The sequence below is a fragment of the Castor canadensis genome, chromosome X (assembly GCF_047511655.1).
Source record: "Castor canadensis chromosome X, mCasCan1.hap1v2, whole genome shotgun sequence".
Lineage (NCBI taxonomy): Eukaryota > Metazoa > Chordata > Mammalia > Rodentia > Castoridae > Castor > Castor canadensis.
Genome location: NC_133405.1, coordinates 34,206,459 through 34,223,143, shown reverse-complemented (window position 1 = coordinate 34,223,143; position 16,685 = coordinate 34,206,459). Strand labels below are relative to the sequence as shown.

At 39.9% G+C, this 16,685-nt stretch overlaps 1 protein-coding gene across 2 annotated transcripts in view; it reads right to left on the bottom strand.

Moving 5' to 3' along the window:
- Window positions 1–7,556, bottom strand: part of Lamp2 (lysosomal associated membrane protein 2) — a 37,952-nt gene extending 30,396 nt beyond the window's left edge. For both annotated transcript variants that reach the window (XM_020182791.2, XM_020182792.2), the window contains exon 1: window positions 7,337–7,556. In XM_020182791.2, coding sequence (XP_020038380.2) covers window positions 7,337–7,541 — 205 coding nt within the window. In that variant the 5' untranslated portion in view covers window positions 7,542–7,556. The remainder of the gene's footprint in view (window positions 1–7,336) is intronic.
- Between the last annotated feature and the right edge of the window lie 9,129 nt (window positions 7,557–16,685).

Here is a 16,685-nt window from a genome sequence, read left to right as displayed (position 1 = left end):
TGACTATAGAAGCCCTGAAGGAATAGTCACAACGCATATTTCCATATTTCAGTATATTTTATACTATCCTGAATTGCTCAGTTTTTTTATTTTTATTTTTTCAACATTTTTATTATATGGGTAAATGAACTAAACAGACACTTTTCAAGTGAAGAAATATAAATGGCAAATAAATACATGATTACACCTTCAACATCTCTAGCAATCAGGAAAATGCAAATCAAAGTTATTTTATGTCAGTAAATCCTGTTTCCCCTACTATCAAAATCTCCAAAACAGAGTTGGGAATTTAGCTCAGTGGAAGAATGCTCTTGCCTGACAAGTACAAGGCCCTGAGTTAAGTCCCCATCACCAAAAAAATAAAAATAATAAATAAAAATCTCCAAAACAGCAGTTTTCAACTGTCACTTTGCAACAAACTAGTATGCCCTGGAAAATTATAGTACATAGCAAGTAATTCACTACTAATTTTTTTAAAGTATCAAAGTCTGTAAATGAATGATACATATGGATAGATTCAAGATTCTTTTTAAATAATGTTTCTGTCACTCATTTTAATCCCAATATGCTCCCTTAATCAGACGATCTTATCTATGCCACAGCCCCTAGAAGTATGTCTTTTATATGAATGTAATCTATCAGGGGTGTCATGGTGGAGAAGACCAGGTCTATTACTTTTCCACTATCTCCTATCATTCCTAGTAGTGCTGAATACATATTAGATTTTCAATAAATACTGGTTGATTATATCAAAGTGAAAATACCCTGCAATAAGGACCTGAAATAGACCTTCATCTAATTGCAGGAAGGCTAGTCCTTTAGCATTTCCAAATCATGAACCTATCAATCTTCCGAATACTCCCTCAAATCTCATGCCAGTTTTCTCCTCAAAAAATTTCGACATGGACTTCAAGCTAGAATAATTTTTTTTCTTATAAAGTAAAGTTATGGTTAAAATATTTACTGTGGTAAAAAGTCTCTAGCATGTGATTTCCAGCCCTACTGCTATGATTGATGTTAGAATAGGCAAACCATTTTTGCATTAAAGGCTTTAAAGGCCATAGCTGAATATATCCTAAAATATGTGATGATTGAGCTGAGAGTTTGTCCTCTAAAGAAAAGAAGTCACACCTTAAAAATCAACATTTGCAAATTTGAACATCTCAATCCTATTTCCAAAAAGATCACTTATAGATTCTTTTAGAATTCAGACCCTATTTGTGCAAGCATGAGGTACTGCAAGATGTGACTAGGTTTTTACAAGTCTGTTTGACCCAAAGTGTAGCTAAAAAGTATACATCTGGAAACAAAACTTGAGGTGGAGAAGTTGCAATATTAGTGAGAAAACAAAATCAGTAATACACAATGACCTAAGAAACAATATAAAGAGGTGATTATGCACACCTATCCCTGGAATTAAAGAGCCAGAATTCAAATCAGGCAGTCCAACTTACTAGCTGTGAAACTTTGGGCAAGTTACTCTTGCTGAGAATTGCAGTGCATACCTGTTTAATAGGTTCTTTGATAGCATACAAACCCTTCAGAGATAAGAGAAGTGTTCCAAGCAAGTTAAAGACTTCCATTTGCAGGCCTCCTTCCAGTAAACACTAAAGGGATCCTTCCCAGTTTTTAGGTGTATGCTTATTTTCATCCTACTAAATCTTGTCCTCAAATTTATCCATTCAGAATGATGTTGGCCAAAAGGTCTTAATAAACATATCCATAGAGGTATACAATACCTATTTACTCTTTCTTTTCTGTTCAGTGATGGCTTTAGTTTTATGTCAGATTAACTGTTCCTCATTCACAATTCCTAAAATAGGTTTACTCGCTACATTCAGTTGCTTACACTCTTGCTTTTTGGTAAGTCTCTTAAAACAGAAAAGTAATGATATGATTTTAAGCTATAAATGTTGGACATGTGAAAAGGAAAATTAAAGATTAATTTTAAAAATATGGCTCATGCCCATAATCCTAACTACCTGGGAGGCTGAAATTAGAAGGATCGAGGTTAGAGGCCAGACCAGGCAAATAATTCGTGAAACCCCATCTTCAAAATAACCAGCGCAAAACAGGATTGGCAGCATGGATCAAGAAGTAGAGTGCCTGCTTTGCCAACACAAAGCCCTGAGTTCAAACCCCAATCCCACAAAAAAACAAATTAATTTAAAAAAAACAAAAGCAGGGCAAAGCCAGGCACCAGTGGCTCATGCCTGTAATCCCAGCTACTCAGAAAGCAGAGATCAGGAGGATCGTGGTTCGTAGCCAGCCTGGGCAAATAGTTCATGAGACCCTATCTTAAAAAAACGCATCACAAAAAAGAGTTGGTGGAGTATCTCAAGGTGTAGGTCCTGAGTTCAAGCTCCAGTACTGCAAAAAAAAAAAGGGCATGGCAATGCATGCCTGTGATCCTGGCACTCACAAGGCAGAGGTAGGGAGATCATGAGTTTCAGACCAGCCTGGGCTACTGGGTTACATAGTGAGACTTTATCTCAAAAAATCTATTAAAACATGGTTTCAAGCCATAAAATGGTTTCATTTTTTAAGATCAGGTAATAGGTAAGGAAATGAGATTCAACTCTAGTCAACTAATGGAAAATGCTTATTGCTGAGTGGTGTTTGGCATACTTCCAGAGTTCTTTTGCAATGCACAACAGGATACCAACAAGTAGTTGTAGAATTCTCTTGGATCTGAGGGGATCTCTGATCACTTTAATATGAAATTATAATCAGAATGCTTTTGTCACTACACTAGAAAGAGCAGCCTTCCTGAACCAATGGTCACTCAAGTTAGGTCCAATCCTGTGAATCAATCCGTGGTTACAGTCTACCCAAGGATATAAGGGAAGAAATCTGTACACATGGGATATATTTGATATATTTACAATCCTGGCAGATATAATAACCAGTGACTAATGGACTAATGACAAGCCTGTCCTTTCAAGTATCTCTACTATAATTAGATTAACTTTGACAGAACCTTGAAGTCAAAGCTATCAGTTAAACAAAATGTGGTAAAGCTAACAGAAAAATCTCAGTGCGTACATACTCTTTTTCAGCTATCTTCCAAAAGGAGAGGTATTGGTACTTTGTGAAAACTTAACTCTGTGTCTCACCAAGGACTTTCTAGGTATCCACACTAATCTTCATGGCTATGCAGTTATATCTGAAGGAGCCCAAGTAAGAGACTAGCAGTATGACATGGGATCATACCTTCATAATGTGGTCGATAATTACCTGTATTCTTGGCATTGGTCTTGAAGTTCTCAATCCAAAGGCACAAAAGAACTTGTGAAACATCATTTAAGGTTCACAGAAGAAAAAATGAGACTAAGTTGGGTCTAGTTCACCATCCTTTCCCCAGTGCCCACCAATGAATGCAATAAACAAAGATTTAATGAAGGTTAACCATGTATCAGGCCTGCTGCTAGGTAGGCCATAGGAAATAACATCATGTAAGATAGTCTGTCTGCTTTGTAAGCATGAAGTCCTGAGTTCAAACTCCAGTCCCACCAAAAAAAATTAGTCTTGACTAGACTAGAACTTAGAGAAAAAGGAAATGGAAAATAGACTGATGTAATAACCTAGGAGTTTGAGAAAGACAAAACTTTTCTTATTCCCCCAAATGGTCACATGGATGGCCTCCTTCTAACACCCAAGTCTCTGCCCAAACATCATTCAACAATGGAAAGTTCTGTGAACATATAATATAAAAACAGGTCATCCTCCATCACCCACTCCTCTCATCTGCTTTATTTTCTTTATGGTATTTAACACTATGTGGAATTATATTATTTACCTGTTGGGCTATCTTCCCCCACTAAAATGTTAAGTTCCATGACAGGAGGCCCTCACATGTCTTGTCCATTGCTCTTTCTCTTTCACCTAGTATAGTAACTGGGACACAATAGTAGGCTTTTAATAAACATTTGCAGAAAGGAAGGGCTCCTATCAGTGAACTACACACTAGGGATATTTATGGGAGGTTTTTCTCATCTAGAAGAATATCATACTGGGGTTTGAACTCAGGGCCTCACTCTTGCTAGGGAGGCACTCTACCACTTGAGCCATTCCTCCAGCCCTTCAATTTTTTTAAGCCTCACTTAATCCTTTAAAAAAAAACCCAGAAGTCAACCTAGTAAAGAATCAATAACCATAGAAGAATTCTGAAATCTGTGATGTCACAAAGAAAACATAATTAAGCAATGATGTTAGGAACGGACTTTCATCCACTGCCCTTTCTGTAATGCCTCTAAGTCAATATAGCTTTTTTCCAGAATGTTCTCTGAACAGTTATAATTCATCCAAATAAATATCAGCATAATTTGATTTCTGTGAAAAATATCAATATAGAATCTAGGAATAATTTTCTATACTTACTCCAAAGCAGCTTTTTTTTTTGCCTTTTTTTCATGGTGCTGGGGATTGAACCCAGAGCCTCACACAAGTACTCTACCACTGAGCTGCATTCCTAACACTAAAGCAGCTATTTTTTAATGGCTACTGGAAGAACTGGGATAGAGTTATAAATTTACAAAGTGAAACTTGGCATAGCTAGAACATTAATGCTAATGAGATTGTAAATTCAGGACAGGCCCTATTTCATCAGCACCAGCAGTAAGTACCAGATACATAGTAAGTACCTGACAAATATTTATTGTTTTCAAAAATCTATTTTTGGTATCCACTTTCTAGCTACTCAGGAAGCAGAGATCAGGAGGATCTCAGTTCAAAGCCAGCCTGGACAAATAGTTCTCAAAAAAACCCATCACAAAAAAAGGGCTGGTGGAATGGCTCAAGGGCTCAAGGTATAGGCCCTGAGTACAAACCCCAGTACCGCAAAAATAAAAAGTAACATGCAAAACACACCAAGCAACTAAAACTTGCTAGATTCTCAGAACATGGTACCCAGGAGAATTTTGAGCTCTACACTGAACCAAGAGCTATCAGGAAAAAGTAGCTGTACAGAGTTTCCATTGCATCCTGGAACCTTTAAAAACTGGATCTTGCTCCATTATTATCTTTTACTCCTCCAAATTCTGTTCTGAACTTGGAGGTGGAGGGAATCAATCTTGGATATCATCCAGGAGGATGAATCTCTCTGTAGTTCTGATCAATAAACGGCAAGCTAGCAAATGAGTTGCTAGGTTCTTTTATGTGCTTATTTTTGCCTGTTTATTATCTACAGTGAGCAAACACTGCTTTCATAAAAACAAAACAAAAAAGCTTTTATTAAAAAACAAAAAAAAATTAATGACATAAAAGCCAACAAGTAGGACAACTATTACTTTTTTCTCACTTTCTCTAAACAGTAAGTTTTGTGTTTGTGCACAGATTCAATTGGCAGAGAATTACTGGTTAATAGATGCCTTTGTCAGATGTGTTCTAGTCACTGATAAGGTGCTTCCCACTGTAAACAAACCTCTCTTAGGGCCAGCTGGTTCTCAGTAAGTGCTTCACAGTACAGGTAAGGCTTAGAATTAGGTGTTCATGCAAAGCCTCATAGGTCCATTTCACAAGTGCTATAAATGAGTTTCTTACACCATGTGGCCAGCTGGACTAGATCAAGTATTTGAAAATGTTTCTGGTATCAGGACCCTTTTACTCTCCTAGCCATGGAAAACCTCACAGAGCTTTGATTTATATGAATTGTATTTAATATTTGCTGTACTAGAAATTGAAATTGAAAAATAAAACAAAAGAACATCAGAACATTCAGAGTGATGATGTCATCACAGATTATATAGCTTCTGGAAAACTCCACAGTACACAAGTGAAAGCTTGAGAGTGAAAAGGAAAAATATCTTCTCAGTACTGTTCTGAAAAGTTTTGATCTCACAGGCCCCCAGACAAGTTGTTTGGGAATTACTGAATTAGATAATCTAATGCTATGGTTTTGAAACACAGTTTATCAACTCTGGAACTACTGACATTCTAAAGACAATAATTCTTTGTTGAGAGGGGCTGTCCTATGCTTGAAAGAAGCAATCCCCCAGTTGTGACAATCAAAAATGTCTCCAAATATTGCCAAATAATCCCTGGTTGAGAACCCACTATTCCAGAGTGCTGATTTTTTATAATGAAATATGAGTTACAAAATGCTTACTTTCCTTCTCAGATCCCTTAAGTGTCTATTTACTCCCCACTCTTTTTTGGGTCTGTTGCTTCTGTTCTTTTATTAAGTCACAAATAACAAAGCCAATGTGTAACAACCAGCACAGGATGAATCAGGTCAGGAAGACACACTCTGATCAAAGTTCACTTTTAGGCATTAAAGGTGTCAGATTCACCATTTATTGAGGCAAAGCACAATCAGCCAACATTCATCCAGCTATCCTTAGGACCTAGTAATAACCCAATCCTTAGGAAGTTACCTACCCCTCCTCCAAAACCGAATAGGCCAATTATGTGATGAGGAAGAAGAAAACAACACACTCTCAAGAGGAGGAAGTAGTATACAAAACTCAGATACTCAACTTCCAAAACCTCACATCTGGGAAGCTCCCCTAACTGAAGCATCAGGGTCTGGCTGCGGGAGGAAGTAGCAAAATTCATAGAAAATCGTGGTTCTCAACACCTCCAAGTCAGATATTCACACTCCAGCAGAGTCCTACTCGTTCCTTTAGTCTCCAGAGGTTGGGTCCAAGTTTTCTCTCCTGAAAACTGCTCCTGTCACCTTAGTTCTCATCACCCTCAAAACTCGGAGACCAAACTCAAATGCAACATCATTTGATGCATCAGTTCAGTCTCCCCTTCCGCACAGCCTGAAATTCCTACCTTCAAAGACCCCAACCCTGCCCCTGCCCCTCAAACTCTACTGTCCCTTCTGCCCCACCCCACCCGCGCCCATTCTCTTCCCTCCCCCATACCAGCTATTTCACGCAGGTCCAGTGTCTTCCCTCTCTATTTCTTTCTCACTCTGGTTTTTCTACCATCTTCAAAACTCTTTCCCGACCCAGGAAACCAAGACTCCCCTAAATGTCTCTGCCGCCCCAGAATCTGCATATACAGCCCTCTTGCGCACGCTCCTGAGTGTCTTCCCAAGTTGCTCTTTTTCTACCCCGATCTCCTCCACTCTTCACTCTTCCCTGCCCACTCCCTTGCCGGCTGCTCCTCTTACTTGTCCCCTGTTACTCCCAAGGGCCCTTCTTCCTGGCCATCCCTACATCAGGCCTTCTCCAGGTCACAGTTCGCCTCCCGGGGGCAAGCGCCGCCGCCCACAGTCAGCTGCTCAGTCTCTCAACACCTCTTCCGCACCAGTCTTTCAGGTTGTGGCCTTTGAACCCGCGCCCCAGGCCCAAGCAGGGAGGCTAATCCCAAGGGCCTGATAACTCACCCAAGACAAGGCAGAGCAGAACGAGCCCCGAGCCCGAAATCAGGGAGAGGCGGAAGCACATTATGATTCCGAAAGGCAGAAGGCGGAGGCGGCGGCAGCAAGAGCAGCAGTAGCAGCTTAAAGGCTCTGGACCTGGAACTACACCACCGATGACCACCGACCACAGCGCCTCAAAGCCCGGAACCGCCGGTTCGGCCCCAGTCATAAGACCAGAGGCGGAGCTCTGTCTTGCTTGCAGCCAATCCCCACGTTTGAAAGCCCGCGAGGGGTGGTGATGTAGGGGCCGTGGGAGGGGGCAACCACGCCCTGGCTTTTTGGTTCACAGCCACTGTTACCTTACCAAGAGATACGTGCGGACGGCATTTTCTAAGGCTGAAGGCAGAGGAAGAACTTCTGAGGGCGGTAGATAGTAGATTATTTCTGTTCCAGCTTCTTGAGGAAGAAAAAGAGTGATATTTCTGGTGCTAAAACTGTTGTTAGGCATCTCAACGTAATTCATGCAAAAATAATACACGATTATTCTCCAAACAACGTTGTTCCCTATGCAGTGTGGTGCGTGCTATATAGATGTACCAGGAAGCCAGGGGGTAATGTGGAGTTACTGACCACCAGAGCAGGACGTGGTCTTCAACTTCACCCAGTTACAACACCCTGTTCCTCAGAAGGGGACATTGAGCTCAGAAACAGGAAGCGTCTTTTTTAAATACAGGAAGAAAAAAAATGAGAGAAATAAAAATAGAAGGATAAAGGGATAAAAATAAAGATCATCCATACACTACCAAGAGAGAGATACTGCTAACATTATGTTTATCCTTCCAGATATTTTCCTATGCATGCACACACATACCCTGTAATAGACTTATAATAAACATAATATTTGGTATACAGATCAAATGAACAGTGAACAGACAAAACCTAAGCCACCACATGAAAGCATTCAAACATAAAAATGGGTTACTGGAGCCAGGTGCTGGTGGCTGATGCCTGTAATCCTAGCTACTCAGGAGGCAGAGATCAGGAGGATCGTGGTTCAAAGCCAGCTCCAGCAGATAGTTCTCCAGACCCTATCTCGAAAATACCCATAACAAAAAAGGGCTGGCAGAGTGGCTCAATGTGAAGGCCCTGAGTTCAAGCCCCAGTACCACACACACACACACTCACACAAAAAGGGCTACTAGGTTTTGGGTTTTGTTTGTGGCGGTACTGATGTTTGAACTCAGGGCCTTACACTTGAGCCACTTCGACAGCCCTGTTTTGTGTTGAGGATTTTCAAGATATGGTGTCTCAAACTGTTTTCCGAGGCTGGCATTGAATCTCATACTCCTGAGTAGCTAGGATTACAGGTATGAGCCAAGGGTGCCCAGCTTAAACATAAAAATGGAGAGTTCAAATAAAGTATCAACTCTCAAATGTTAGTTTCCAAAAGAATAAGCTCATGGTTTTTAAAAACACAGATTCCTACATCTCATTCCCAGAGATTCTGAAATAGGTGTGGACTGTCCTACAAGTTTGTTATTTTTGTCTCTTTTGTTTATTTGGGTTTTGTTGTTTTGTGTTGTGTTTTGTTTTGTTTGAGACAGAGTCTCACTATGTAGCCCGGGTTGGCCTCAAACTCACAGCAATCCTCTTACCTTAGCCTCTGGAGGGCTGTGATTATATACATATGCACCATGCCTGGCTCAAAATCTACTGTTTTCTTAAATACTCCAAGTGATTCTGTAATTCATGTACTGCACTTTGAGAGCCTGGAAATCATGTAGTTCAGGAGATCTTAAATCCAGGGCTATCAATGAGCTTGGGTAGGGGTTTGGAAGGTGAGGAGGCTAAGTGAATTCTCAGAAATTACATGCAACATTTATGTGTCTGTATTTTTATGGGCAAGTTTATAGCTTTAATTACTTCTCAAGTTTTTAGCTTTAACTAGATGGCCTGTGACTCCCCACCATAGTCCTAACTCCAACCCAAATATTAAGAACAACTGATTTGCCCCCACTATCATTTGCTTTAATGTAATTAATTCCCGACAGTGAGAAAACTTGTCAATGATTTCTGTCACAGGTGAAACTAAGTCATGAGAAAATGACTTGCCCAATTTTGAACTAAGATACACTAAAGTATTAGTCATTGCCTTTAGTAAAATGTCATTTGACTACCCTACCATCAGTAAGACTTGGCTAGAAATATGTCCTGGATAAAGCAGGCTTCAGAGAACACATGATTGAGTTGATCTCTCAGAAGTTGCCCCACCAATCCTTACTGATAGACTCTGGCCCTTGTCCCTCAGCTCTAAATTGTGCAACTTTAATGTTCCACAAAACCCTAAATTGTAGAAAAAAAGACAAAACACCACAATTGTGTGTGGTGGTGCATGCTTATAATCTAAGCACTCAGGAAGCTGAGGTAGGAAGATTGTGAGTTAGAGGCCAGCCTCAGCTGCATAGCCAGATCTTGTTTCAAAAGGGGGAAAAAGTCATATAGACAAGGAGAAAGTGGTCAAAGTGGAAGTTGAAGTGTGTCGATGTCAGCTGACTAGTCCAGAGGGAAAAAGTATATATCCAGCCACTTTCCCTAGTGTGGCACAGATGGGAAAAAATCCAGGAAATAGGCTGGGGAGATCATTCCACTAGCTCAGGGCTGAGGTCATATGGACTCTAAAAGCTACAGCTTATTCTTGTATCTTCTGCTTAACCATTAAATCTGCCAACATTTACTGAGCACTTACTATAAGAAGAGATTGGTTAAAATGGCCATGTTCTCCCCCTGAAGAAGCCCACAGCTACTACACGGTCTGGGCTAGACAGGAGGGAAGTCCAAGGTCCTAAAGGAATGCATAGACCAAATCCCTCCACTTCTGCCTTGGCTAGTTAAAGAGAGTTTCTTTGCAGAAAATCATGTCACCTGAAGGAGGAAGGAGGAGCAGGAGCCAGCCTGATGAGGAAGTGGTGGAAGGAGAAGAAATGTGCTAGACAGAAGTAGAACTATAGGTTATTTTAATTTTCTTCTTTCTACTTAGCAGGGTTTTATAAATGTTCTTCATTCAACATGTATTACATTCATATAAAGTAATTATAAGATGTGAATTATAAAATATAAATGGCTCTCAAGTCAACCTGGATCTCTCTCTCTCTCTCTCTCTCTCTCTCTCTCTCCTGGGGTTTAGAACTCAGGGCAAAACAGGCACTTCAACATAGGTGTTCTACCAATTGAGCCACATCTCCAGTCCATTTTTCTCTGGTTATTTTGGAGATGGAGTCTTGGAACTATTGTCTGGGCTGACCTCAAACCTTAATTCTCCTTGATCTCAGCCCTCCCAAGCAGCTAGGATTACAAGCATGAGCCACCCACGCCCAGCATGGGTATCTTAATTTATATGTGGAGATGGTGATCAGATGCTCAAAGGGGAGGAAGTGATATCATAAGGTTGCATGATAATCTGATGGCAAAGTAGGTTCCAAAAATGTAATTCAGCATCATAACTATCAGACCCTGCTTTGCCGTGTCCACACCAACAATGCCTATCTTGTGATACATTTTCATTTTCCAAAACAGTGAAATAAGTCTAATTACTTGATTAAAATTTCCTATAAAATAAAATGATGTGACTGGATAAAGAAAACGTGGTATATACTTGGGAGGCTGATCTTGGGGAGGATCACAGTTCAAGGCCACCCTAGGCAAAAAAGTTTGCAAGACTCCATTCAACTGAAAAAAGCTGGACATGGCGGCATGTACCTGCCATCTTGGTGAAGGCAGAAAGCATAAAAACATAAGAGAATTGTGGTCCTATCTGACCTGGGCAAAAAGTGAGATCCCATTTCTAAAATAACCAGAGCAGAAAGAGCTGGAGGTATGGCTCAAGTGCTAGAGTGCCTGCTTTGCAAGCATGATGCCGTAAGTTCAAAACTCAATTCCACCAAGAAAGAAAGAAGGAAGGAAGGAAAGAAGGAAGAAAGAAAGAGGAGTTAAAGGAGAAGGCAAAGAGGGGTGAATATGGTCAAAGTACTTTATACTCATGTACGAAACCTGTTGAACTTGTTTTAAGAGGGGGGTGGGAGGATGAGGGGGAAGGACAGGAGTGAATTTGATTGAGATAAATTTGTATGTATGTGTGGAAGTATCACAATGAAACCCCTTTGTACAGCTAATATATCCTAATAAAAAATCCACAGTGGGGCTGGAGCATGGCCCAAGTGCAAAGTCCTGAGTTCAAAACCCTATATAGCAAAAAAAAAGTTTAAATTTTTTAATTTAATTTAATTTAAAAAAATAAAGTGATGGTAAGCCAGGCACAGTGATACATACCTTCAGTTCCAGCTACTGAGGCAGCTGAGGCAGGAGGATCATTTGAACCCAGCAGTTTGAGACCAGACTGGGCAATACAGCAGGACCCTGTCTCAAGCAAAAAAAATAAAATAAAATAGTGGTGCTCTGTGACACAACTTTTGTCCTAAGTACATGGTGATGCTGGAGATAGACCTAGGGATTTGTTTGGGGGAGAGGGGCTTAAGAACGTGTTTATTTTTATAAATTATGGTACAGCTATACAAATAAAATTTATTCAGCTATTTAAAAGAATAAGATAAAGCTATATGACTTATAAGAAACATCTTCAATATATGTTACAAATCACTAAACAACATGAAGAACATGGTCATATTTGTCAAATTTTTAAAAAGAAATAAATACGTATATACTGGTGTGTGCAGAGTGTTTTTCCTGAGAATGTAGAAAAAAATGCTGGTAATAGATGTCACTTTGGGGAGTGAGACTAGGGTGCAAGGAAGGGGAAAATAATGTTTTCTTTTAATGTTATATTTTTTTCATTTGTATTGATTTATTTATTTTGCTGTACTTGGATGGAACCCAGGGCCTTGTGCATGATAGGCAAGCTACACCACCACTGATCTACATTCCCAGCCCATTATGTTTTTTAATTATTTGATTTTTTAAACAATTCCTTTTAATTTAAGAATCATTATTACAAAATCAACCAATTTGTTCTACAAATTTACTGCAGAAGTTAATAAAAGTCCTGTCTCCCTCACTTGTTTTTTGTTTGTTTGTTTGTTTGTTTTTGGCAGCACTGGAGTTTGAACTCAGGGCCTCACCCTTGCTAGACAGGAGCTCTTACTGCTTGAGCCACTCCACCATCCCTCTCCCTCACTTCTACATTCCCCAGAAGATAGGGAACCAATAATAAGAGTCTGACATATCACCACTCCAAGTGTGGTCCCCAGTCCAGCACCATCAGGACCACTGGGAAGTTGCTAGAAATGCAGATTTCCTTACCTGCTCAAACTCCACCATGGGGCCTAGTGATCTGTGTTGTCATAGGACATCATGCTCAAAATTGAGAACCCTTTCATTTTAGCAGATCAGATCAGATCCTTTTCTCAGGGGAGTTTAAGGATGATCCTGCTGGGGAAAAGTCCAAATGCCATGTCTCCATTTACCTAGAGAGTTCCAGATCAAAGGCTGGCAGCCCCTTGAGCCCACTGTGACTGCTCTGTGGGATTCAGTGGTGACCATACTGTCACAGCTTGGAGATGTTATCCAGAAAAGGGGGAAATGCAAAAAGGAGAAGGGAAAAGGAAAACATGTAAGATAATGAAAATCAAATAATTGAGATCACATAGTAGCAAGTAGATGATGCTATCAACTCAAGGTCACTGGTTCGTTTCTTTTATAAACGTTTATCATTTTCCCCTTTTTTTTGACAGCACTGGGATTTGAACTCAGGGCCTCATGCTTGCCAGGCAGGCACTCTTACTGCTTGAACAATTCCACCAGCCCTTTTTTGTGAAGGTTTTTTTTGAGAGAGGGTCTCACGCACAATTTGCCCTGGCTGGCTTCGAACTATGATCCTCCTGATCTCTGCCTCTTGACTAGATAAGATTAAAGACATGAGCCACTGGCACCCAGCCATTTTTCAATTTTTGATCTCTGCAACTTTAAGTTCATTTCCTTCCCCCAGTCTACATTTTGTTGACTATCATTTACCAGACCCGATAGGATCATTATTTATATATATTTAATATACAATAATAATAATTAGCACATGAATTTTACAAAATAATGGGTTTTATTGTAATACTTTCATACATGCATAGAAAGTGGATTGATCATATTCATAGGGTCATTCTTACACCATTTAGTGTGTTGACATTTAGGTCAGTGTTTGCCGTTGGTTCTCTGCTCTTTGATCTAAAAGTCATGTTCCCATAAAGCTGCTGAAGAGTCCTAATTTACCTATCGTGGTAGGGGCGAGGATGGGCTGCTGATTTTTGTACACTGGGAAGGTACGAGGTATGGTCAGGAGAGCATGTAAAAGTGCTCTGAATATAGCAGCATCAGCAATCAAGTCTTCAGATAGGAAGCTTGGTTTGGAGGGGATCACACTGATTTGCTCAAACATCAATCCCAGCCCCATGTGTGGATGTGCCTGTACCACAGAAAAGCTTCTACAACCCAGGATGGGGTGCTGGGAGACTCATAAAGAAAGGAATAGTTCTCAGAGTGTTTTGGGAGTAAAGAATTAAACAATTGTAAGTATAGAAGCTCAGACCAAACAAAGATTTGAGAACTTTTAGTCTATTTATTCTGACAAAATGCCCACCATTTATCTACAGCTTCCAAAACACCATTTTGTTTCTTGAAGGTGCTTGTCCCAAAGAAGCAGCATTTGTTTTTGTCTGAGGAAAAAGTTGTAATGAGGGTGGGATAGCTTATAAGGCTTCTCATATTCTACTGTGTTCTTTTTTTTTTTTTTTTGCAGTGTTGGGGACACTCAAGCACGCTAGGCAAGCACTTTAGCACTTTACCACTGAGCCACATCTCCAGACCCGTGTTCCATTTTTTAAATTTTTACAAGATTTCCTTTGTTACTTTTTTTTTCGTGGTGGTGCTGGGGTTTGAACTCAGGGCCTCATGCTTGCTAGGCTAGGCAGGTGCTTTACCACTTGAGTCACTCGGCCAGCCCCAGTTTTTAAAAATTTGATGACATTTTAATGACATAAACTATAGCAATTTATTAAGCTAGATATTTGGCTAGCTGGGGCAGCTAGTTTCCTAATATTTTAAATAAGTGAGCATTTACTCATATAAAATTCTAGAATTGTAGAGCTGGGGCCATTTGAGAGACCATTTGTGGTCCATTAGCACTGCCTTTGGGGGAGATTGAGAAACATACCATGCCAGGCCTGACTCCACACCAACCAAATCAGAATCTCAAGGTAAGGGAGCAAGGGCATCTCTGTTTTTAATGATCCACAGGTGACTTCAACATGCAGCTTAGATTGAGAAACAGCTCTAGTGTCACTATTTCATTTTATAGACAAGGATACAGAAGCTCACAGAGATGAAGCCACTTCCCTAAACTGCCACTGCCAGTAAGTGGGGGACTCATACTCACCCAGCAACTCTGAATGCAAAGCAAATGTTCTTTCCATGGGCTTTTTTGCTTTGCTTTGTTTTTTTGAGACAGGGTCTCACTATGTAGGCCAATCTGGCTTCAAATTCATGATCCTCCTGCCTCAGCTTCCCAAATGCTGGAATGGTGGTGAACACCACCACATCCAATTTATGTCTGTTTTTAATCCTGTCTCTTTCTGAACCTTTGTTTCTCTGTATATATCTCTCTCACAGTTTCTCTCTCTAACACACACACTGTTTCTGTCTCTCTCTCTGTCTTTCTCTCTCTCTCTCTCTCTCTCTCTCTCTCTCACACACACACACCACACTTTGTTTCTGTCTCTTCCCTTTCCTCCCTCCCTCCCTCTCTTTCTCTCCCTCTCCTTCTGCCTCATATACATAGATACACACACACACAAATTTGCATGCCAGCCTTACTTATCTGTAACTCCCACATTCTCTTTCAACGCAATAGATTATAAAAGAGAGTGATCCCAAGACATGATCTGCCGAATTGTGAAATGTATAGATGAGGTCATATTATCTTCTTCCTTTTGCAAACTCATGTTTGCAAAAATTCTGACCTTGCCCTATATGACACTATTGATGATGACAGTAACCTGACTCTGCAAGTGTGACTGAAAAGACTGAAGTCAGCTCTTTGACATAAGATGACAGCCACTTGTATCAGACTCTTGATATGGAATGATAGACAATTTTAAATTTTATTAGCATACAACAGTTATACAGGGGGATACATTGTGATATTTACATATGTGCTTACAATATATCTTAGTTAGATTTACCCCCTTTATCATTCTCACTGTTCCCCCTCCATCTCCTTAGAACAATTTCAACAGGTCTCATTCTTCTATTTTCATATGAATATGAAATATACCCACCATATTCACCTTCATTCACCCTTTTCTTATGTTGCCCAACCCCTCCCACTAGAATCCACTCCCAGAAAAGACCTATTGTACTCTTCTGCCCTTCATTTTTTTAAAGTGTATATTGATGGTCCAAGGGGGTTTTATGTTGGTACTTCAGGCCTGTATATTTCATGCTTTAATATACTTAATCTCCCCATTACTTACTCTTTATCACCTAATATTAAGCAGCTTAAAGTATATAGTACATTATATTATATTCATATGTAGATGGGATGTTTCAGTATTTTTCATTCTCTAGCATTTTCTTTCCCTCTCCTGGCTCCCACAGTCCCCTCAGACAGACTCACTAATACAATTTTGTTCTCTCTCTCACTATATATGTGATCATATATGTATCTATATATACATTTAACTTATAGGTCTAGCTTCCACATATGAGGGAAAACATGTGACCTTTGACTTTTTGAGCCTGGACTTCTTCACTTAACAGGATATTCTCCAGTTCCATCCATTTACCTGCAAACAACATAATTTCATTCTTTTGTAAGGCTGAATGAAATTCCATTGTGTATAAATACCACATTTTCTTAATCCACTCATCAGTTGTGGGGCATCTTGGCAGTTCCCAAAACTTGACTATTATAAATAGTGCTGCAATAAACATGGGTGTGCAAGTGGCTGTATTGTATACTGGAGCACATTACTTCGGGTATATGCCCAGGAGTGGTGGAATGATAGACATTTTTAAGATCAGAAGAACCCTTGTCTACTTCAGCCTCATCATTCTGCTCACTGAGGTCAAGTTACTTGCCTAAGTAGACATCAGAGCTGGAACTAGAACTCTTAACGTCTGTATTTATTGTCTACTATTTTGTTCTTGATTGGCTCAAACTCTGTGTTCTAAAAGGTCCTGTTCATTAAAGTCTCATGTTAGTGAAAAAGTCCTGGAGAACACTGAAGTCCTTGTTCACTTCTAGTACAGAATTTATTAGATGGAAGTCTTAGCATTTTTATGAATTGAAATATGTAAGTTTTCTAGCAACTTC